The sequence below is a fragment of the Saccoglossus kowalevskii genome, chromosome 5 (genome assembly GCF_978046115.1).
Source record: "Saccoglossus kowalevskii chromosome 5, keSacKowa6.1, whole genome shotgun sequence".
NCBI classification, from domain to species: domain Eukaryota; kingdom Metazoa; phylum Hemichordata; class Enteropneusta; family Harrimaniidae; genus Saccoglossus; species Saccoglossus kowalevskii.
Window position 1 is genome coordinate 3,086,944 of NC_140645.1, and position 22,536 is coordinate 3,109,479.

A 22,536-nucleotide genomic window follows, 5' to 3' on the forward strand; every position below is an offset into this window, starting at 1 on the left:
ACTTAATGGTGTACCAGATAAATGAGAAAAAAAAACGAAGCCAAGATTTTGACAATTAGATTTATTTACATACTTAAAACAACCATGAGAATGTATCATTTACAACCATGAGAATACAAAAGTTCATGATTAAATTTTTAAAATCTAAATGTTCATATAAAAAATAATTATTTATGTACGTTAATCAAGTTTTTTACAAGGACCAATTTAAACTCAATGCAAGAAATTTAGAACACTTCAAAATGGGCCAGGAAACAAGAAATATTCACATATATGCTTAATTGAAGATTGCATATAGAAGTAAAAAAAAATACCATCATGTGCACTTGTCATATTGTGAACAGATTTCATTCACAACAGCAGAAGAGGCAATGCTTATCACAAAGTTCTTAAAACATTTGTATCGTATAAATAAACGTAACAATTACATCATTTACAAAATCTGATCTGAATTGAAATTACATTGCAAAGAGCTGACAATTGATCAATATTTCCATAGATTTGTTGAAATTCTCAGGATTGACCAACTTACTGAATCACACAAGTTTTCTTATTGGTAATGTTGATTACAAAATCACAGTTCAAGCCATGTTTTTCAGATTGGTGTGTGATGCATCAGGCACATGTTACAAGTTCTTCTTCATGTGACCTTTAAAGCTCATGTTCCATTGTGTCAGAGCAATTATTACACATGTTATTAAACAACAAATTATTACATATATGAATGCTTTAATGACAAGACTAACATTTCATACGTTTGGAAGAAGTGTAAATATAGAAATATTAGGCAATTCAGGGATCTTTACACACGTCATGATCTTGGGAGAGTCCTGGACTAGAACACACCCATATAATATACTTTATGAATACAGTCACCATTCAATATAAATTTTTATTTCCAGTAAAAAGTCAATACATTAATAAAATTAATCTTGTGTTCCTGTATCTTCTGTTTTAGCACTTCCTGATCGAGAACTGAGTTTTTCAGTGTCTGCCTTTTCTTCTGTAGCTTCTTCAGTTGGCAACATCACTTCTCCAGTTTTATCTTCTGGTTCTTCAGTAGTTTCTGCTTTCTCACTTTCAACAGCTAGTTCTGGTGTCTTTTCTTTTACCGGTGATGCAGGTTTTTCAGGTTCATCTTCTGCAGTTGGTGATGTTCTAGGGGATTCCTTAGCAACAGGTGATGTTCTAGGGGATTCCTTAGCAACAGGTGATGTTCTAGGGGATTCCTTAGCAACAGGTGATGTTCTCGGGAATTCCTTAGCAACAGGTGATGTTCTAGGGGATTCCTTAGCAACGGGTGATGTTCTAGGGGATTCCTTAGCAACAGGTGATGTTCTAGGGGATTCCCTAGCAACAGGTGATGTTCTAGGGGATTCTTTCGTTGCTGGAGAAGCTCTTGGTGATTCTTTTGCAACTGATGATGGTTTGTCAACCTGCAAACAGAGAATGACAGTCAATAACATTTTCTTACGTGACTGGAATTAACAGTCGTCAAGTTACTGTAAACTGCTTTAATTTATCGAGACATATGTTTTCATGAATCGGTGCAAATTGTGCATTTGTGTCCATCAACATGAAGTGTTCGTAACTTCTGTGAAATTTTGACTTAAAAAATGCCATGAAATCTTCAAATCATGTAAATACAGCAGTTTACTGGATACCACTGACATGACACTGTTAGAGCATGGAAATAAAACAGGGCATCTGACTATCTTAATTATCACTGTCAGTACCAGTATGAATTATTGTAAGGAAACGACGATATTGTACAAAGTGTCAAATCATGTTTGTTACTTTATCATGTAGCAAACATTTAAAGCCGAACTCTCTCGATTGTTATTGTTTAGTATGAAAATATGCTTTCAAGTTTATTGGCTAACTCTAGATATTTTGCTGCCGCCAAGGTGTTGATCAAAGAGGACCTATCAAATTATATAAGAAGTTTATAATTTGCCATTAAATGAAGTTAAAAAAAAATCAGTCATGAGCTACCGGACTAGACATTTTGTACCGTTGTATCCTTTAACAGATTGTAATTGTGTTTTGAATGATATTGATTTGTACCAATCACATACTGGTTTGACAGCTATCATAGTCAAGTATTAGAAACCATGCAAAAATGAGTAGAATAAACAAAGCATACTTTATTTAATATTTAGAGGTTAGTGTTTGGTAATATGTTAAAATAAATCTAAAGCAAAGATAATTGCATTATATCAAAGATGATAGTGTCATCATCCAAAGCAAACATGATTACAATGTGTCAGACTTGTGTAAAGCCATCAGTAGTATCAATTACACATGTCTTTGTTATGTATACACAATAATTTAAACTCTATAAATAGTCACAATTTCATTTCAGATGGGATACTTAACATTTTATATTGGTTTGTCAGATATATAATATTAAAAAACAAAATTCTTTAGTTAATTCAAGATCAAGAATGAATATCAGTAAGATAAAAATTTACATTTTTACGTTCACAAAGAGATTTAGACATTACATGTATAATAACAGATGCTTTTAAACTAATATTATCTATAAATACGCTTTTTTATAACCCATGCAAAATTTATTTTATAAATTAATACTTTTTGCTTTCAACCAGTATAAAATTATTTACAATGATGCAAGTTATTGTTCTAATAATTATTGACACATATACAATGGATAAACCTAGGCAAAACAACAATATTCAGAAAAGGTAAAAATCTCTAATGTAATATTTCACAAAATACATAATGAGTTTCCCACATGCTTGTGCTGCTGGCAATTTAAGGTATCAATAGGGGTAAAACTACTTGAAAATTAATCTGTGATACAGACATCTTCTTAAAGAATTAGGATTATTATAGACCAATTGGCCACCTGATTCAGTGCTGCAAATATAATCAAATATAACCTATACATCATCTGAAAGCTTAGATATAGGTGAATACAATAGTGTATATGCTGTACCAATGTTTGTCAAAGGTCAAATAAAGATGGTTTTACACTTTGCAAGGTTTCCGGCTTAATGTTTATTTTGGAGTGTTGTTTTTTGTGATTTATTTCATGTACAAGAAACTTGTCTCAATATTTTTCTCTATGTTTTAGTTTTCCAATTACAACCTGTTAATATTGTCCAACAGATTGTTGGTATCATGTCTGTAGTTATTTTGTGGTAGCTAAAAAACAAAGGCAGATAATGAAAAAACAAGGTATAGTTCTTCCAGTCATCAGTGTTTTGAATTTCCAATCTAAATCTAGTTCACAATATCAATACTGAAAATGTGAAAAACAGTCATAGCTATATTCAAAATAGTTAAAAACAACAACAGCAAAATTGACCATCAGGTAACCACTCATACAAACATTGGTACGGTATATGCACTACTGTATCACCAATATCTAACATACTTTTTAGTAACTTTTTTTAAAATGTCGCAAGCACAGATTAATTTTCAACTCTCTTTCCCTATGTTACTACCTTAACCCATATGCTGACAGATTACAAAAAGAACCTTACATACTAACATATATCTTTATAATCTACTAAACATGCAGTAATGTTATTCACATGCTAGTGTTGCAGACTAAAACAAAAATACTCAAATAAAATAACTGGTTGTAGGTATCAGGGGATGACTAGAAGTCTATTGTTTGCACATATACAATAATACTTATTATGTTAATCGACAGCCACTGTTAATTATGCTAATTATAATCAGGTTATTGAGTGCATATAGCAGTATGCATCAGATTACTTACAACTACAGAGTAAAAGGCAGAACACTATTCTAGTGTGACTCTTGGCTGGATCCCTCCTATGATTACATCAGAAGGAATGGAAAACAGATAGCAAGTTAGAAAGTGAGTTATGTCCAGAAAGTGAGTGACTTTTTAGTATTGGACTACATGGTGTACAGCACAGGGAGTGCATGGGTAGGATCTTAATGACCCCAGGGCAATGTTTAGTGTGACTCTCTGACCCCAGGACAATGTTTAGTGTGACTCTCTCACTTAATGACTCTGGGGAAATGTTTACTTACTCTCTGACCCCAGGGCAATGTTTAGTAAGACTCTCTCACTTAATGACTCTGGGGAAATGTTTACTTACTCTCTGACCCCAGGGCAATGTTTAGTGTGACTCTCACTTAATGACTCTGGGGAAATGTTTACTTACTCTCTGACCCCAGGACAATGTTTAGTGTGACTCTCTCACTTAATGACTCTGGGGAAATGTTTACTGTGACTCTGACCCCAGGGGAATGTTTACTGAAACTTTCTATCTTAATGACCCCAGGGAAATGTTTACTGCAACTTTCTATCTTAATGACCCCAGGGAAATGTTTACTGCAACTTTCTATCTTAATGACCCCAGGGAAATGTTTACTGCAACTTTCTATCTTAATGACCCCAGGGAAATGTTTACTGCAACTTTCTATCTTAATGACCCCAGGGAAATGTTTACTGAAACTTTCTGTGTTAATGACCCCAGGGAAATGTTTACTGCAACTTTCTATCTTAATGACCCCAGGGAAATGTTTACTGAAACTTTCTATCTTAATGACCCCAGGGAAATGTTTACTGAAACTTTCTATCTTAATGACCCCAGGGAAATGTTTACTGCAACTTTCTATCTTAATGACCCCAGGGCAATGTTTAGTGTGACTCTCTGACCCCAGGACAATGTTTAGTGTGACTCTCTCACTTAATGACTCTGGGGAAATGTTTACTTACTCTCTGACCCCAGGGCAATGTTTAGTGTGACTCTCTCACTTAATGACTCTGGGGAAATGTTTACTTACTCTCTGACCCCAGGGCAATGTTTAGTGTGACTCTCACTTAATGACTCTGGGGAAATGTTTACTTACTCTCTGACCCCAGGACAATGTTTAGTGTGACTCTCTCACTTAATGACTCTGGGGAAATGTTTACTGTGACTCTGACCCCAGGGGAATGTTTACTGAAACTTTCTATCTTAATGACCCCAGGGAAATGTTTACTGCAACTTTCTATCTTAATGACCCCAGGGAAATGTTTACTGCAACTTTCTATCTTAATGACCCCAGGGAAATGTTTACTGCAACTTTCTATCTTAATGACCCCAGGGAAATGTTTACTGCAACTTTCTATCTTAATGACCCCAGGGAAATGTTTACTGAAACTTTCTGTGTTAATGACCCCAGGGAAATGTTTACTGCAACTTTCTATCTTAATGACCCCAGGGAAATGTTTACTGAAACTTTCTATCTTAATGACCCCAGGGAAATGTTTACTGAAACTTTCTATCTTAATGACCCCAGGGAAATGTTTACTGCAACTTTCTATCTTAATGACCCCAGGGAAATGTTTACTGAAACTTTCTATCTTAATGACCCCAGGGAAATGTTTACTGAAACTTTCTATCTTAATGACCCCAGGGAAATGTTTACTGAAACTTTCTATCTTAATGACCCCAGGGAAATGTTTACTACAACTTTCTATCTTAATGACCCCAGGGAAATGTTTACTGAAACTTTCTATCTTAATGACCCCAGGGAAATGTTTACTGAAACTTTCTATCTTAATGACCCCAGGGAAATGTTTACTACAACTTTCTGTGTTAATGACCCCTGGGGAATGTTTACTGTGACTTTCTGTCTTAATGACCCCAGGGAAATGTTTACTGCAACTTTCTATCTTAATGACCCCAGAGAAATGTTTACTGAAACTTTCTAACTTAATGACCCCAGGGAAATGTTTACTGCGACTTTCTATCTTAATGACCCCAGGGAAATGTTTACTGCAACTTTCTATCTTAATGACCCCAGAGAAATGTTTACTGAAACTTTCTAACTTAATGACCCCAGGGAAATGTTTACTGCGACTTTCTATCTTAATGACCCCAGGGAAATGTTTACTGCAACTTTCTGTGTTAATGACCCCAGGGAAATGTTTACTGCAACTTTCTATCTTAATGACCCCAGGGAAATGTTTACTGCAACTTTCTGTGTTAATGACCCCTGGGGAATGTTTACTGCGACTTTCTGTCTTAATGACCCCAGGGAAATGTTTACTGAAACTTTCTATCTTAATGACCCCAGGGAAATGTTTACTGAAACTTTCTATCTTAATGACCCCCAGGGAAATGTTTACTGAAACTTTCTATCTTAATGACCCCAGGGGAATGTTTACTGCGACTTTCTATCTTAATGACCCCAGGGAAATGTTTACTGAAACTTTCTATCTTAATGACCCCAGGGGAATGTTTACTGCGACTTTCTATCTTAATGACCCCAGGGAAATGTTTACTGAAACTTTCTATCTTAATGACCCCAGGGAAATGTTTACTGCGACTTTCTATCTTAATGACCCCAGGGAAATGTTTACTGCAACTTTCTGTGTTAATGACCCCAGGGAAATGTTTACTGCAACTTTCTATCTTAATGACCCCAGGGAAATGTTTACTGAAACTTTCTATCTTAATGACCCCAGGGAAATGTTTACTGAAACTTTCTATCTTAATGACCCCAGGGAAATGTTTACTGAAACTTTCTATCTTAATGACCCCAGGGGAATGTTTACTGCGACTTTCTATCTTAATGACCCCAGGGAAATGTTTACTGAAACTTTCTATCTTAATGACCCCAGGGGAATGTTTACTGCGACTTTCTATCTTAATGACCCCAGGGAAATGTTTACTGAAACTTTCTATCTTAATGACCCCAGGGAAATGTTTACTGAAATTTTCTATCTTAATGACCCCAGGGAAATGTTTACTGCAACTTTCTGTGTTAATGACCCCAGGGAAATGTTTACTGCAACTTTCTGTCTTAATTCTGTGATTTTGAAAATTAGTTTCTTGTGAAATTAAAAGAAATTCTAACAAACGGTGCAATATCAGAGAGAGTATTACTCTCCTACATTTCTACAAACACTATTTTTCTGTTAGAAGCACACAACCCTATAAATGACAGTTGAAAATATCACACTGGTGATGTCCAAAGTAAGTTGACAAGACTAACCTTAGGAGATCCAGCTCTGTCACTCTTAACAGAAGCAGCAGAACTCCTACGGGATGCAGGCTTAGATGTCACTGGTGTTCCTCTATCACTCTTTCTGGATCCACTTGAACCAGGTCTGGATCCTGCTTGTGATGCTGGTTTAGAACTTGCATGAGATGCTGATTTAGATCCTGGTCTTGATCCTTGAGCATCTGGTTCAGCATCGCCTTGTGCTGAAGCCTTTCTGGAACTGGCTTTAGAAGCACCAGATGTAGGACGGGATGCTGCAGACTGCAAACAAATATATTACAACAATAGTTTAAAATAATTGATCAATGAATGTATTAGTTAATGATTTAAAATAATTGATCAATGAATGTATTAGTTAATGGTTTAAAATAATTGATCAATGAATGTATTAGTTAATGGTTTAAAATAATTGATCAATGAATGTATTAGTTAATGGTTTAAAATAATTGATCAATGAATGTATTAGTTAATGGTTTAAAATAATTGATCAATGAATGTATTAGTTAATGGTTTAAAATAATTGATCAATGAATGTATTAGTTAATGGTTTAAAATAATTGATCAATGAATGTATTAGTTAATGGTTTAAAATAATTGATCAATGAATGTATTAGTTAATGGTTTAAAATAATTGATCAATGAATGTATTAGTTAATGGTTTAAAATAATTGATCAATGAATGTATTAGTTAATGGTTTAAAATAATTGATCAATGAATGTATTAGTTAATGGTTTAAAATAATTGATCAATGAATGTATTAGTTAATGGTTTAAAATAATTGATCAATGAATGTATTAGTTAATGGTTTAAAATAATTGATCAATGAATGTATTAGTTAATGGTTTAAGCATTATTCTCTGATACCAGTGACAAGAACTTACTTTTGATCTTGACGATGTTGGTCTTGATTCTGCTACTGGTGTTGAAGGAGGTGTTTGTTCTTTAGTTGGTACTGGTGTTGCTGGCTTGGGATGCATCTCCATGGTTCCTTCTCCTTCATCATGGATTATCTTGTGTGCAGCAAGCAGATGTTTACGTTGTTGACGTTTTACTGTGAAAGATACATAATATTGTCAATTTCAATGGTTTTGTATATATTTACTGTATTTACAAAACTGCCAAAATTGATAAAGATGAAGAACATTTCACAACAGAATGCACCATATATGCAAACAACAGACACATTCAGCCAAATCCTGTATAGATGGATTCCAAGATATAAATAAATATAAAAAATTTGTACAAATAATGAGTATTAAGAACACTTCTACAAACACTCTTTAATTATCATGGAAAGTTTTATGATTCCTCAACTATGTATAAATCTTTATTAACTTGTTTACCAAAAATTAAATGTCATGTTATCTTTACGGTATCAATAAAGAATTCTATTCTATTCTATATGCGTAGCTCACTTTTAAAAACAAGAATATAAATATGTAAAGTTTTTCTTTTTCAACTGTTGTGATCCTGTCCACTCAAGTTACATAGTATGGTAATTATTGTTATTTTATGCTCCAGCTCAGAACTTTTAATGCTTCACTTATTGCACTGGGTATTTTCATCCTACCATATTAGGAAATGCGGATTCCAAATATGGAATGATTATGTGCGTAAGCGTCCTAATACAAACAAACAGGGCAGCCCCAGGGTTTGACCCCACACAAAGAAGTTTGCTCAATCTGTTTGTATTTCACCATTCCCATGATGTGTCCTCGGGAGGAAAAGATATATAACAATAATGTAATTGCACGTCAGTCAATACTTCTGCTGTACTTCATACTTTTCGGTATTCTCATAATAACCTCATATTATACTACTGTACACCAAAATGTCATATTCATTAATGAAATGCAATTGCAATGTAATTATTTTTCTATTGCCATAAATCCAGAAACAATCTCTTCAGAGGTTTTGTACATTGTTCTGCACACATTGAAATTGTACTATCACAAATGCATAGACCATCAGATGAAGTGTTTTTAAGTGTGAGATATGTTCTAATTCTGGTAATATTTCTGATTTAAAATATATTCACATTAACTCTAACAGCTTTTTTGTTATTCAAATTTGAAATCTTCTGGTAACAGAAACCACAATGTAAAGCGTCTTACCTTTCTCTTTTATCGTCTGTTTCCGTACTTCTGGTATCAAGAAGCCATGGACTAATTCAGATACTATTTCTTCAGATTCAAGTTTAGTACGCCTGAAAAAAGGAATAACAGCATATAGTTACAGCATGAACATGTCAAATCGTTGTGTTGTGTCAAATCGTTGTCTCAGCACAGACCTGTGTCATATGACGCCTTACTAGCCGATTTTGGTTAAAATAACCACTTTACACTAATGTTTTATACACAGAACCTAATACTTCTTTTCGCAATTTAATTTGTGTTTGAAGATCAAAATTTCTCACGTAATTTGAGATGAAATAAAACATGCTTAATGACTATTAAATCATGTGTTGAACACACTCAGATAAAGGAACATAAACCGATTGCAGATTTAGGCAAGTACATGTGAGTAGGAGTCAAGGAGTGAGACATATGTTTTAGTTAGTATACACATTTAGTGATAACACTACATACCTATCTTCCATATCATATGCAATATCATTAATCTTTTCAGCCTGTGCTTGTATTTCACCTCTGGCTTGCTCATCAGCTGTGAAATCCACAGCCTGTAAAATGATATCTTCTAAATAGGTGTCCACAGAATTCTGATGAACCTTGACCACCTGAAATATCAAAGAAAAACTTCCATGTCAAACACTATACTGTAAAATACTTTATCATCCCTCAGAATCTATTTTCACTAAAAAAAATTCCAGTGAATATACCCTTTTTTCTATATTTTACATTCAACTCATCAAAAATCAGTAAAAATAAACTCCATACAAAACAGCCAAAAAGTCTTTTCATTGAAAATTAAAATCCTTTTTGTAAAATTAGTAACAGCAATTTTACTAAATCAATAGAACAAACCATATACATAGATTTCAATGATTTTATCAGATTGTAGAGTGTCATAACCTTTCATATAAAATCGTACTCACCTGTTTGAAGATTTCATCCTCTTCCCTCCTTCTTCGTTCCTCAAGTTGCCTTCTTCCAGATTCCTCTGCTTCACGGATACGTCTTTTCCTTTCAGCCAGCATGGAGAATGCATGGATACGACGTTCTTCCTGTAACCGGATGAGCTCCTTGCTAAGGAAATCCAACATGTCACCATTGGCAGCTCCTTCCAGTTGAGCCATTGCTTCCTCAACATAGGATTCCTATATACCATAGGAACATGATTAGTAACCAGATCATGTTATGTACCAGTCAAATTGTATTAATTCAACTAAACAAATATTCTTATAAGCCTGTGAAAAATAATGGCCTGAAAATGCAGCGAAAAGCATTCTGTGAGATGTGTCTGAGCCATTGTTTTTGTTCAGTTATTTGATTTTATTCTATTCCATCACATATTACTGTAAAATCAGTATTAGAAGCAGTGGTTTCTATTAAAATGGTACAATGCAACAGAGGGGATGCAGCTTCTATTAGAACATCTGTAGAAATTGTGATCTTCTTCATTCTTAATTGTTCAAAAAGAATGGATGTGACTTCTATTGGGGATGCGGCTTCTAATATAGATTTGTCGGTGCTTTGTTGCTACATCTGTTGCAACCAAATGAAAGTGTTCTAACATAAATCCACATATTACAAATCAGAATGAGGTCCATAATACATTCAAACACTTCAACCAGTCAGTATGGGTTTTCATGGCTAAATTCTATTGTTTATGCTGACAGACATGTAGTAATACTAAGTACAGTATTTGCTTTATAAGCATGCATTTACATAAATTATTTAAGGTATTTCTATGGTCAAAATAAGTATTTTTTGTATGCAATTTTGGGTTTATATGTGCTTGTATTGGAGATGTGCTACATGTACGCTAGTCAGGGGTGGATACAGGTTTTTTTTATGGGGGGGGTCCAAACTTTAAAATCGCCAGACTAAGTTAATGACTTTTCTATATTATAAAAAAACATATTGAATAAATTTTTCGGGGGGGGGGGGGACCCCCCCCCCCCAGCTCCGCCACTACTAGTAGCGAGTACTACTGATGTACCTAATATAACAGATATATCACACCTTATGCTCATGCAATCTTCTCTGTCTCTGTAGATTTAGTGTAGCTTGTTTATCTTGTTTCTTCATCTGCTGTTCAGCATTTTGCAAGGCATGCGTACTTCTCAATTCTCGTATTAATTCTAAACGCTTCTCTTTACCTTCAAACATCTAAAAAAATAAAGTGTAACATAGTACATGTATTACAAGTTAGAGTAAACTGCTCTTATTCCATAATTATTTTTTGCAAATTCTGTGTCAGGAAAAAACACTAAATTTTGTAAGAAATCTAGGACAGTGACTTCTCTGAAATTTAGTCTTGCATTGAGAAAATAACTTGTAATGATGAGAATATATTTACGACATCATTCAAGACATAAATAAATGAAAACCCACCATATTTTGTATTGCTCTACCACGAATAACTTGCTGTAAAAGAATAATAGACAATTCTCTCTCTTCTTCCATTTGATCTGGAACTTCAACCGATGGTGTTGGTGGTCTGGGTACCGGCTTCTCAATCTTTTGTAGAAATCGTAGTGGTTTGGGTGGTTCTAAGGCTTTCGTTCTGGCATCCTTTATAACACTGTGGATTTCAGTTAGCTCTTTTCCTCTACGCTGTGCACGCTTTACAAATCCACTTTTTCCAGCACTTTTGGGTTTAGGTGCTTGTATCCTGGGTTGGGTGACGTAGTCTGGCAGCGAGTTCTCCAGCTCCATTAGTCCTAAGTTGGAATATATTTACAAGAACATAAGGAACTAAAATTGGGTATTGTAATATAGTGATGTACAAAGACATGTAAAGTACATTGTTTGTTTACATGAAATTCAAAACATAATGCCAATTTGGAAGAACTGTGTTTTATATCCTTGCAATTTATTGTTCACTGGGATTTATTTTATATACATTAAGTAAAACTCCATGAATCTCTGTGTAAAACAATAAAAATTCTCAATGTTTTCAGGAAACGGTATAATTTAGATTTATGCTTGTTACTTTTTCTACATCACAAATTATTCATTATGCTTGGACACTGAAGCATTTGATGAGAAAACCTTGTGACACTTATGTAACAGTGTAATTATTATAATATGAATACCTTATATTTATTTGCAGTTCCCTGCAAAGTATTGGGGCAACAAGTTAGCAAACTTACTCAATAACTCACCAACCACTTAGTTTTTTTACTAAAGCAGATGACCAACAATTACCCCCTGATCTATCACAACTAAATGCTAGGAATTGCTAAAAAACATTTTGAATAATGTTAAGAAGTTTTTTAAGGACTGAAAAGTATACAAATGATTTGCATCAGTCAAGTTGCCCATGAATGAGTTAGCAAGTTTTCCCCCATACTTATGAGACTTGTAAAAGTGAACCAAAGAATAAATTGGCCACCCTATAAGCTTACCTTGGTATGTACTGAGGTATTTACTCTTGACAAGAAACTGTTCTGATCCTCTGTCTAGAAAGACACCTAACCTTGTCATTGGTGCATACACTTGACTTCCAAAGTTAGAATAATTCTGAGTAATATTTCGCCGTTCCAACTTTCCTTCTACTTTACGCCGTGTTTCAGTCAGTTTACGAATAGCTGTAAGAAAGAATACAGAAATATTAGTTTGTCACAAACATATCAGAAGATGGACAACTATATTTACTATATTAAAAATACATCTTCAATAGAAGCACATGTAAACTATGTATAGTATTTGTTATTCACCGAATCATGAAAATATTTGAATTTACTTCATTTATTTAAATGTATGCACTACTAATAGAGCAAATACATTACATCAAAGTTTGTTATTGTTGTCTATGGGAAGTTTGATTGTAGTGTGAGACTTGTCTATTACTACTTAATTACTTAGTAAATACACATTACTAATCTGAGGTGAGAATATATCATACTTTTGATATGTTCATTACGAATTCTTTTCACCCTGTCTTCTCTTTCTTGTTGTTTTTTGGACCATAATTTGTCCAGTCTCTTAGCGTTCAATTCTTGGTGGTTTTCTTCTCTTTCTTTCAAGATTTGCATCAAGACTTCGAGTCTGGCTTCTTGTAATCTGTAAAATATGATAATAAAAGTGAAATTGTCATACAGATGAAAAACACTGAGTCACAACAGTGTGAAGATATTTCATTTGAAATATGGGAATTTGGAACACTTATTAGTGTAGACTAGAATAAAAGAAATGAAATTCAGTTAGGCCAAAAAAAGTGTTTTTGTCATTGTTTGTCAGTATATCACCTGTGCTACATTTTTGGCAATTTTGTGCGAAGTCTGTGAAATGTGCCACATACAGTAGGGATGAAGGAAATTTTTGTGTTTTGTTTCACAGGATGTTTGTTGATCCAAATCAATCTTTAATGCATTTATTAAAAAGCATTACTTAATAATCCTATTTGTCTATGAAGCAATGATCTATTGGATTACCTATTAATAATATTTTTAAACTAGCTTTCACTGCACTTAAACTTACTTTTCAATCTCTTGTTCTCGTAATTCCCATTCTTTTCGTTCCATCTCATCCATCATTTTTCTGCGTTTATCCAACTGATTTGTATCACTTAAGGCTGGTAATGTTGCTTCCCATGCTCTCTTAGCTCTAGCCCTTTCAATCATCTCCACTTCAGCTAACCCAGCTGGTAAACCATGTCCATGTGACAGCGTAGCAAGTGTAAGCAACTCAGGCTGAGACCCAGGTCTTACTACGTATTCCGGAGTATATGGATCTGTCTGTGCTTCACTATCTCTGTAATCTGTCTGTATTTCTACGGTTCTTGTCAGTGGTGTCGGTGGACGTGCCATAGCTTCATCGGGTGCAGATAGAGGATCAACTCTAAATACAGACAAGGTAATTGCAAAATACATGTTTGTAGGCAGTGAAATTAAAATTCATACAGTGACATTATTCCTATCTTTACATCATCAACAAAACTCAAATAAATTAATACAATGTCACCTAGTAATAGTAAATTGCTGGAAGGGGGATTTGGGGACAAGGAGTCACAGTGATGTTATAAATTGCTGGAAGGGGGATTTGGGGACAAGGAGTCACAGTGATGTTATAAATTGCTGGAAGGGGGATTTGGGGACAAGGAGTCACAGTGATGTTATAAATTGCTGGAAGGGGGATTTGGGGACAAGGAGTCACAGTGATGTTATAAATTGCTGGAAGGGGGATTTGGGGACAAGGAGTCACAGTGATGTTATAAATTGCTGGAAGGGGGATTTGGGGACAAGGAGTCACAGTGATGTTATAAATTGCTGGAAGGGGGATTTGGGGACAAGGAGTCACAGTGATGTTATAAATTGCTGGAAGGGGGATTTGGGGACAAGGAGTCACAGTGATGTTATAAATTGCTGGAAGGGGGATTTGGGGACAAGGAGTCACAGTGATGTTATAAATTGCTGGAAGGGGGATTTGGGGACAAGGAGTCACAGTGATGTTATAAATTGCTGGAAGGGGGATTTGGGGACAAGGAGTCACAGTGATGTTATAAATTGCTGGAAGGGGGATTTGGGGACAAGGAGTCACAGTGATGTTATAAATTGCTGGAAGGGGGATTTGGGGACAAGGAGTCACAGTGATGTTATAAATTGCTGGAAGGGGGATTTGGGGACAAGGAGTCACAGTGATGTTATAAACTTCAGCTCATGTGAAAATCCTGACATGATGAGAACATTTCTATCAGCAAATATTCAAAATTATAAATTCAATGAGAGTTGCACCCTAGGAAAGGAGATTCCAGTGAGAAGAGGGTTAATGGAAACAAGACACAAGAATCAGGAATTGATCAAGAACTAACAACTGTAACAGACAAATCAACTTACTTTGTGGTTTGCAGGACAACTTCAGGAGGTACTTGTTGTAAAAATGGAATAATTGGTCGTCTGAAATATTTGTACCTATTTTGACCAGCTACTTGGGCATCAGAAAATTGTTTCTGAGGAACTTGAACATTTGGGTCATAGTTGAACCTGAATAAAAATAAAGACAGTGTAAAAACCAAATATTTCCATAAAAACAGTGAAAGAGACTAGAAATCTCACATGTAAAGCCAATGATACTTACGTGGTGTATCTAACAAGAGCTTCTCTGGCTTGATCACCATATCCTCTCCATTGACGAGATATGAATTTAGGAACAGGGTCAGTTGCATCCAGTCTCATACTGAATCTTGGGAAATGCCGTAGAGCACTGAACATGGTGTTGTGTTCAGGTACCCTTCGCTGTGAAAACGCAAAAGTATTGAAGAAAAAAAATAGATATTATTATTAACAATTTATGTTGATACCAAAATTGAAAAATGTCACCTATACAACTCATGTAGGTACTAATTTCTGAAAGTAGAAGACAATACTGTACAAACTGTACATATAATCGAAGCCATGGCTATATTCATAAATAAGAGTGAAATTACAGTCAGTAAAAAAATAATAAAACTGAATGAATTTAAATAACAAAAGTAATACTTACAACCCTGTCCGTGCTGGTATGGGCTTTAAATGTTGCCCTTGCATGGTCTCTGTCACTGGATAGGCTAAACAGAGGATCTGCGTACGAGATACAAATTAAAACATTGTTCAATTTATTGGAAATATGAAAAATAAGTCTTATTTCAAAAAGTCGCAAACCATTAATCTGTTATTAAGTGTTAAGCACACGTACATAAACAAACAATATTACGTATTTTAATATTTGCACGCAGATTTCAAATTACTCATTTCACGTGTAATACAAAAAACATACAAACATTATATAATTTAGTAAAATTAGGACTATAAAGTCAGTAACAACTGTAACATTCATAAAACCTCACAGATCGTCGATGGTGTGCCAGCAAACTTACCATATAAATAATCATGAGTACGGGACGGATTCGCCTGCCCTTTCCGAATCGTTTGAGTCATCGACATCTTGGGCAACTTAGTTAATTACATTAACTGCATTTGTTATCGAAAATCCACAATTTCTAACGAAAATGGCAATGTTTTGATGCTTCGAAAAGTGCAAAATGGACTCCCTCTCTTGCCTTCTAAAATTTACTTCGCAGTCATAGCAACCTGCGCATGCGCGGTAATTTGATTGAGTGTTCTTCAAGCCTCGCAAAATCTCGCGAGAACTTAGCTCTTAAACGCAACAATGAAGATCAGTGAAGGTGAAAGTGTATTGTCCGGAAGTAACCGTGGTCGGTTAAGCCAGTAGTGGTAAGTATATTTCGTATTTATTCCATCTAGACATGATTATATTTAATGGTTGGTATTATCATTAAATTGAATATTTCGTTTAACGCTGTCAAAAAAGTAACCACACCCGCCGAATGTAGGTGCATCACTTCAGATCAGAGTGTAACTTCCGTTGTTCAATGAAACAACTGTTTTATTATTATCAAACTTTTTCATTTAGATGATACCATTAGTTGTTTTAGAAGTCTGTGTCTCAATTTACAAAACAACTGTTTTAAAGACACTTACGTCATTTTACCAGTCTGTGACCAACACGTCCTATACTTGGTGTGTGTGTAATTAAGACAACCTGCCACACCTGTTTATTGTATGCTGCTTTCAATAGATTGATACTGGAATAGAATATGAATATTTCTGATTATTCTTTTAAAAAACTACATTTACAGGCAATTCAACCTTAATAAATTAATATTTGTAGCACTTCAAATCTCCCATAATTACAAGACTATGTTAATACATTAGGGTACAGTAATAGTATAGTATATTTTAATATATTCACCCAAGGTATGAGTCATGGTGGTTTTGTTGATTTGAAATAATATGTTTTATTTCTGTTTATTGTTAGACAGAACGAATTAAAAATTAGGTGAAACTCTTGTTCAAAACTACACATATTTATTGCTATAAATACAGTACCAGAGTGAATACAAAAATGTTTAAAAATAAGCAGTTTTTTTATTTAGCAAATAGTTTTCATGAGAAAAATATTTTGAGATAAGCACATATATTACTAGTAGAGCAAGTACTGTAATGGTTAATAAAAAATTGTCACTTTTATTTTAATTTTTTCAGCAGAACTTATAAACAGCCATAATGCAAGCCAGAGACAGAGAAAAATTACGTATTCATCGGGAACGTTTCGCTGAAGAAATCATAGTGGATCATCTAATTCTGTACTTGAATCGTATTGTGCTAACAGAATTTGATTGTGATAAAATCTATGCCATACGAGATCCTCAGAACCGTGTTCGCAAACTACTGGACATTTTGCCGTCAAAAGGTCCCCTAGCTTTCCAGCATTTCAAATTCTCTTTAAAAGACCATTATCCTGGCTTGCTGGAGTTACTTAATGACACAGCGATTATTAAACACCCTGATGACACCAACCAAGATGAATGTCAACGATTTTTTAAACACCGTGATGCTTTGATTCGTGAGCTTGATCTAACCAAACCAGACATCACTCAGTATCTACTCATGGAAGGTATACTCACCTACCAAGATTTTGACAAAATAAGAAATGCAAAAAGTAATGAAGACAAAGCACGTGTTTTGGTTGACTGTCTGCCATTTCGTGGACCACACGCTTATAAACATTTCATTCTTGCTCTGAAGGCTCACCAGCCGACTGTGATTTTAAAGTTAGAGTCCACAGACTTGGATCCTAATGTGGAGGATACATATTTGTAAATCAAATATACGAAAATTATAATCCCGGATTTAGCAAAAAGGCTATAAGAAAATACAAATTACTTAAACTACAGGCTTCCATAAGGAAATGCAACAACTGTGATACTTTCCTAATTTTATTTCAGTTTCTGCAGCGTTACTCTATTAATTCTGCTGAGTTGTAATTGAAACAAGAATCACAAAAATCACCACAAATGGGGATGTAGGCACTCAATAAATGTAATGGGGCAATGTGTTTATATGAAGAAGAAATCATAGTGGATCGTCTAATTCTGTACTTGAATCGTATTGTGCTAACAGAATTTGATTGTGATAAAATCTATGCCATACGAGATCCTCAGAACCGTGTTCGCAAACTACTGGACATTTTGCCGTCAAAAGGTCCCCTAGCTTTCCAGCATTTCAAATTCTCTTTAAAAGACCATTATCCTGGCTTGCTGGAGTTACTTAATGACACAGCGATTATTAAACACCCTGATGACACCAACCAAGATGAATGTCAACGATTTTTTAAACACCGTGATGCTTTGATTCGTGAGCTTGATCTAACCAAACCAGACATCACTCAGTATCTACTCATGGAAGGTATACTCACCTACCAAGATTTTGACAAAATAAGAAATGCAAAAAGTAATGAAGACAAAGCACGTGTTTTGGTTGACTGTCTGCCATTTCGTGGACCACACGCTTATAAACATTTCATTCTTGCTCTGAAGGCTCACCAGCCGACTGTGATTTTAAAGTTAGAGTCCACAGACTTGGATCCTAATGTGGAGGATACATATTTGTAAATCAAATATACGAAAATTATAATCCCGGATTTAGCAAAAAGGCTATAAGAAAATACAAATTACTTAAACTACAGGCTTCCATAAGGAAATGCAACAACTGTGATACTTTCCTAATTTTATTTCAGTTTCTGCAGCGTTACTCTATTAATTCTGCTGAGTTGTAATTGAAACAAGAATCACAAAAATCACCACAAATGGGGATGTAGGCACTCAATAAATGTAATGGGGCAATGTGTTTATATATCTGTAGTAGCCTTGTCTGTGATGGAGGAAAAAGAGGTGATTCAGTAATCAAACTGGATTCTCTTTTTAATTTGAATACAAGGTAAATAAAAATAATGTTGATTGCTAATATACATTTCCTAAATAAGTTACAATATCTGATCAGATCAAATAAATTATAGCAAAGCACAGTCTTCACTGTAAATCTAAAAAATAATCAATTAAATGTCATCCATTATTATTCATTGTTATGTTTATTTTTAGCATATTGTCATGACTACAACCTGTTCTTTTTTTTATTTTTTATAAATATTGATAAATTTCAGTGGCTTTTATCAATGGTGGCATTTGAACATGTTTCAATCTTGTTCCCTTGGCCACCTGTCTATTTGAATTGTAAAACAGGTTTGTGGTAGTCATAGTATTATACTTTATCTGCAATGTGAATCCTAATATTATCAAATAGTTATCTAGACCACTTTTCAATGAATATTCACACTTTTCTTGTAAATAATTTGGTTGCTGGACTACTAGCTGCAATTTATTTAGTGCATATGTATTGTCATTACTGTTTACATATTCTTCTATACTATATAGATTTCTATTTTTTTAAGAATATTGTTCATATATAGTAATTACTCTGTTCTATGCAGTAATATATGTTGGTATTAAAACCTTCCAAAAGGAATGTATACATTGAGACTTATTAAATGATTTTTTTTAGCTTACTTAAGTGGCCTTTTTATATAAATATAAAATATGTTATCTCTGTCAACCTGTGTCTGGCAGTCTAGCTGGCAGTGTGGATACCACTTTGATTAAAATAAAAATCTAGTTTGGGATTATTTTATTTTATTTTGCTTTAATTTAATTTTAGTTAATTGTTTATTTTGTGATTACTAAATACGTTAAAAAATATAACAACAAAACAAAATAAAATGTATGAAAATTGAAAAAAAAAGCTCAAACTAGAATCTTATTTTATTTGGATTGTTTACAGATCCTAATTGATAAATATTAGTATATATCAATTACTAATATATAGTAATATATTACTAATTATTATATATATTACTAATTGATATATTGGTATGCCGAGCTATTCCAAATAGTGATTTGTGTAAAATTAGTTGACTCCATTAGGTTCTAGGCATCAGGTGTGGATAATGAGTGGATTCCTGTAGATTCAAGGCTGTAGTTGTGTAAAATTAGTTGACTTCATTAGGTTCTAGGCATCATGTGTGGATAATGAGTGGATTCCTGTAGATTCTAGGCTTTAGTTGTGTAAAATTAGTTGACTCCATTAGGTTCTAGGCATTAGGTGTGGATAATACATGGATTCCTGTAGATTCTAGGCTATAGTTGTGTAAAATTAGTGGACTTCATTGGGTTCTAGGCATTAGGTGTGGATAATACATGGATTCCTGTAGTTGTGTAAAATTAGTTGACTCCATTAGGTTCTAGGCATTAGGTGTGGATAATGAGTGGATTCCTGAAGATTCTAGGCTATAGTTGTGTAAAATTAGTTGACTTCATTAGGTTCTAGGCATTAGGTGTGGATAATACATGGATTCCTGTAGATTCTAGGCTTTAGTTGTGTAAAATTAGTTGACTCCATTAGGTTCTAGGCATTAGGCGTGGATAATACATGGATTCATATAGATTCTAGGCTATAGTTGTGTAAAACTAGTGGACTTCATTAGGTTCTAGGCATTAGGTGTGGATAATACATGAATTCCTGTAGATTCTAGGCTGAAGTTGTGTAAAATTAGTGGACTTCATTAGGTTCTAGGCATTAGGTGAGGATAATACATGGATTCCTGTAGATTCTAGGCTATAGTTGTGTAAAATTAGTGGACTTCATTATGTTCTAGGCATTATGTGAGGATAATACATGAATTCCTGTAGATTCTAGGCTATAGTTGTGTAAAATTAGTGGACTTCATTAGGTTCTAGGCATTAGGTGAGGATGATACATGGATTCCTGTAGATTCTAGGCTATAGTTGTGTAAAATTAGTGGACTACATTAGGTTCTAGGCATTAGGTGAGGATAATACATGAATTCCTGTAGATTCTAGGCTATAGTTGTGTAAAAATAGTGGACTTCATTAGGTTCTAGGCATTAGGTGAGGATAATACATGGATTCCTGTAGATTCTAGGCTATAGTTGTGTAAAATTAGTGGACTTCATTAGGTTCTAGGCATTAGGTGTGGATAATACATGGATTCCTGTAGATTCTAGGCTGTAGTTGTGTAAAACTAGTTGACTCCATTAGGTTCTAGGCATTAGGTGTGGATAATACATGGATTCCTGTAGATTCTAGGCTATAGTTGTGTAAAATTAGTTGAATCCATTAGGTTCTAGGCATTAGGTGAGAATAATACATGGATTCCTGTAGTTGTGTAAAATTAGTTGACTCCATTAGGTTCTAGGCATTAGGTGTGGATAATGAGTGGATTCCTGAAGATTCCAGGCTATAGTTGTGTAAAATTAGTTGACTTCATTAGGTTCTAGGCATTAGGTGTGGATAATACATGGATTGCTGTAGATTCTAGGCTTTAGTTGTGTAAAATTAGTTGACTCCATTAGGTTCTAGGCATTAGGTGTGGATAATACATGGATTCTTGTAGATTCTAGGCTATAGTTGTGTAAAATTAGTGGACTTCATTGGGTTCTAGGCATTAGGTGTGGATAATACATGGATTCCTGTAGTTGTGTAAAATTAGTTGACTCCATTAGGTTCTAGGCATTAGGTGTGGATAATGAGTGGATTCCTGAAGATTCTAGGCTATAGTTGTGTAAAATTAGTTGACTTCATTAGGTTCTAGGCATTAGGTGTGGATAATACATGGATTCCTGTAGATTCTAGGTTTTAGTTGTGTAAAATTAGTTGAATCCATTAGGTTCTAGGCAATAGGTGTGGATAATACATGGATTCCTGTAGATTCTAGGCTATAGTTGTGTAAAATTAGTTGAATCCATTAGGTTCTAGGCAATAGGTGTGGATAATACATGGATTCCTGTAGATTCTAGGCTGTAGTTGTGTAAAATTAGTGGACTTCATTAGGTTCTAGGCATTAGGTGAGGATAATACATGAATTCCTGTAGATTCTAGGCTATAGTTGTGTAAAATTAGTGGACTTCATTAGGTTCTAGGCATTAGGTGAGGATAATACATGGATTCCTGTAGATTCTAGGCTATAGTTGTGTAAAATTAGTGGACTTCATTAGGTTCTAGGCATTAGGTGAGGATAATACATGAATTCCTGTAGATTCTAGGCTATAGTTGTGTAAAATTAGTGGACTTCATTAGGTTCTAGGCATTAGGTGAGGATAATACATGGATTCCTGTAGATTCTAGGCTATAGTTGTGTAAAATTAGTGGACTTCATTAGGTTCTAGGCATTAGGTGTGGATAATACATGGATTCCTGTAGATTCTAGGCTGTAGTTGTGTAAAACTAGTTGACTCCATTAGGTTCTATGCATTAGGTGTGGATAATACATGGATTCCTGTAGATTCTAGGCTATAGTTGTGTAAAATTAGTGGAATTCATTAGGTTCTAGGCATTAGGTGTGGATAATACATGGATTCCTGTAGATTCTAGGCTGTAGTTGTGTAAAATTAGTTGAATCCATTAGGTTCTAGGCAATAGGTGTGGATAATACATGGATTCTTGTAGATTCTAGGCTATAGTTGTGTAAAATTAGTTGAATCCATTAGGTTCTA

At 34.4% G+C, this 22,536-nt stretch overlaps 3 protein-coding genes across 5 annotated transcripts; 2 read left to right on the forward strand and 1 right to left on the reverse strand.

Moving 5' to 3' along the window:
* Nucleotides 1–709: 709 nt before the first annotated feature.
* Nucleotides 710–16,185, reverse strand: LOC100367205 (cilia- and flagella-associated protein 91-like). 2 transcript variants are annotated; one of them, XM_078008057.2, is made up of 16 exons: nt 15,986–16,185; nt 15,613–15,689; nt 15,208–15,365; nt 14,967–15,113; nt 13,612–13,971; nt 13,037–13,194; nt 12,537–12,719; nt 11,521–11,849; nt 11,149–11,295; nt 10,059–10,280; nt 9,592–9,740; nt 9,118–9,209; nt 7,885–8,054; nt 6,994–7,263; nt 3,755–3,810; nt 1,350–1,436 (listed from the first exon to the last, which is right to left on the reverse strand). In XM_078008057.2, exons 1-15 carry the CDS (start codon nt 16,050–16,052, stop codon nt 3,784–3,786), a joined length of 2,556 nt encoding a protein of 851 aa, XP_077864183.2. In that variant the 5' UTR covers nt 16,053–16,185; the 3' UTR covers nt 1,350–1,436; nt 3,755–3,783. The 2 variants fall into 2 exon arrangements, with proteins under 2 accessions (XP_085355189.1, XP_077864183.2); XM_085499063.1 differs by lacking the exon at nt 3,755–3,810 and having other exon boundaries at nt 710–1,436.
* A 68-nt stretch (nt 16,186–16,253) lies between these two features.
* On the forward strand, nt 16,254–17,818 carry LOC146742811 (uncharacterized). 2 transcript variants are annotated; one of them, XM_085499066.1, is made up of 2 exons: nt 16,254–16,343; nt 17,175–17,818. In XM_085499066.1, exon 2 carries the CDS (start codon nt 17,196–17,198, stop codon nt 17,790–17,792), a length of 597 nt encoding a protein of 198 aa, XP_085355192.1. In that variant the 5' UTR covers nt 16,254–16,343; nt 17,175–17,195; the 3' UTR covers nt 17,793–17,818. The 2 variants fall into 2 exon arrangements, with proteins under 2 accessions (XP_085355192.1, XP_085355193.1); XM_085499067.1 differs by having other exon boundaries at nt 16,262–16,343; nt 17,178–17,818.
* Nucleotides 17,819–17,917: 99 nt separating this feature from the next.
* LOC146742812 (uncharacterized) lies at nt 17,918–18,935 on the forward strand. Its single transcript, XM_085499068.1, has one exon. The coding sequence runs from the start codon at nt 18,023–18,025 to the stop codon at nt 18,581–18,583; it is 561 nt and encodes a 186-aa protein (XP_085355194.1). The 5' UTR covers nt 17,918–18,022; the 3' UTR covers nt 18,584–18,935.
* Nucleotides 18,936–22,536: the final 3,601 nt, after the last annotated feature.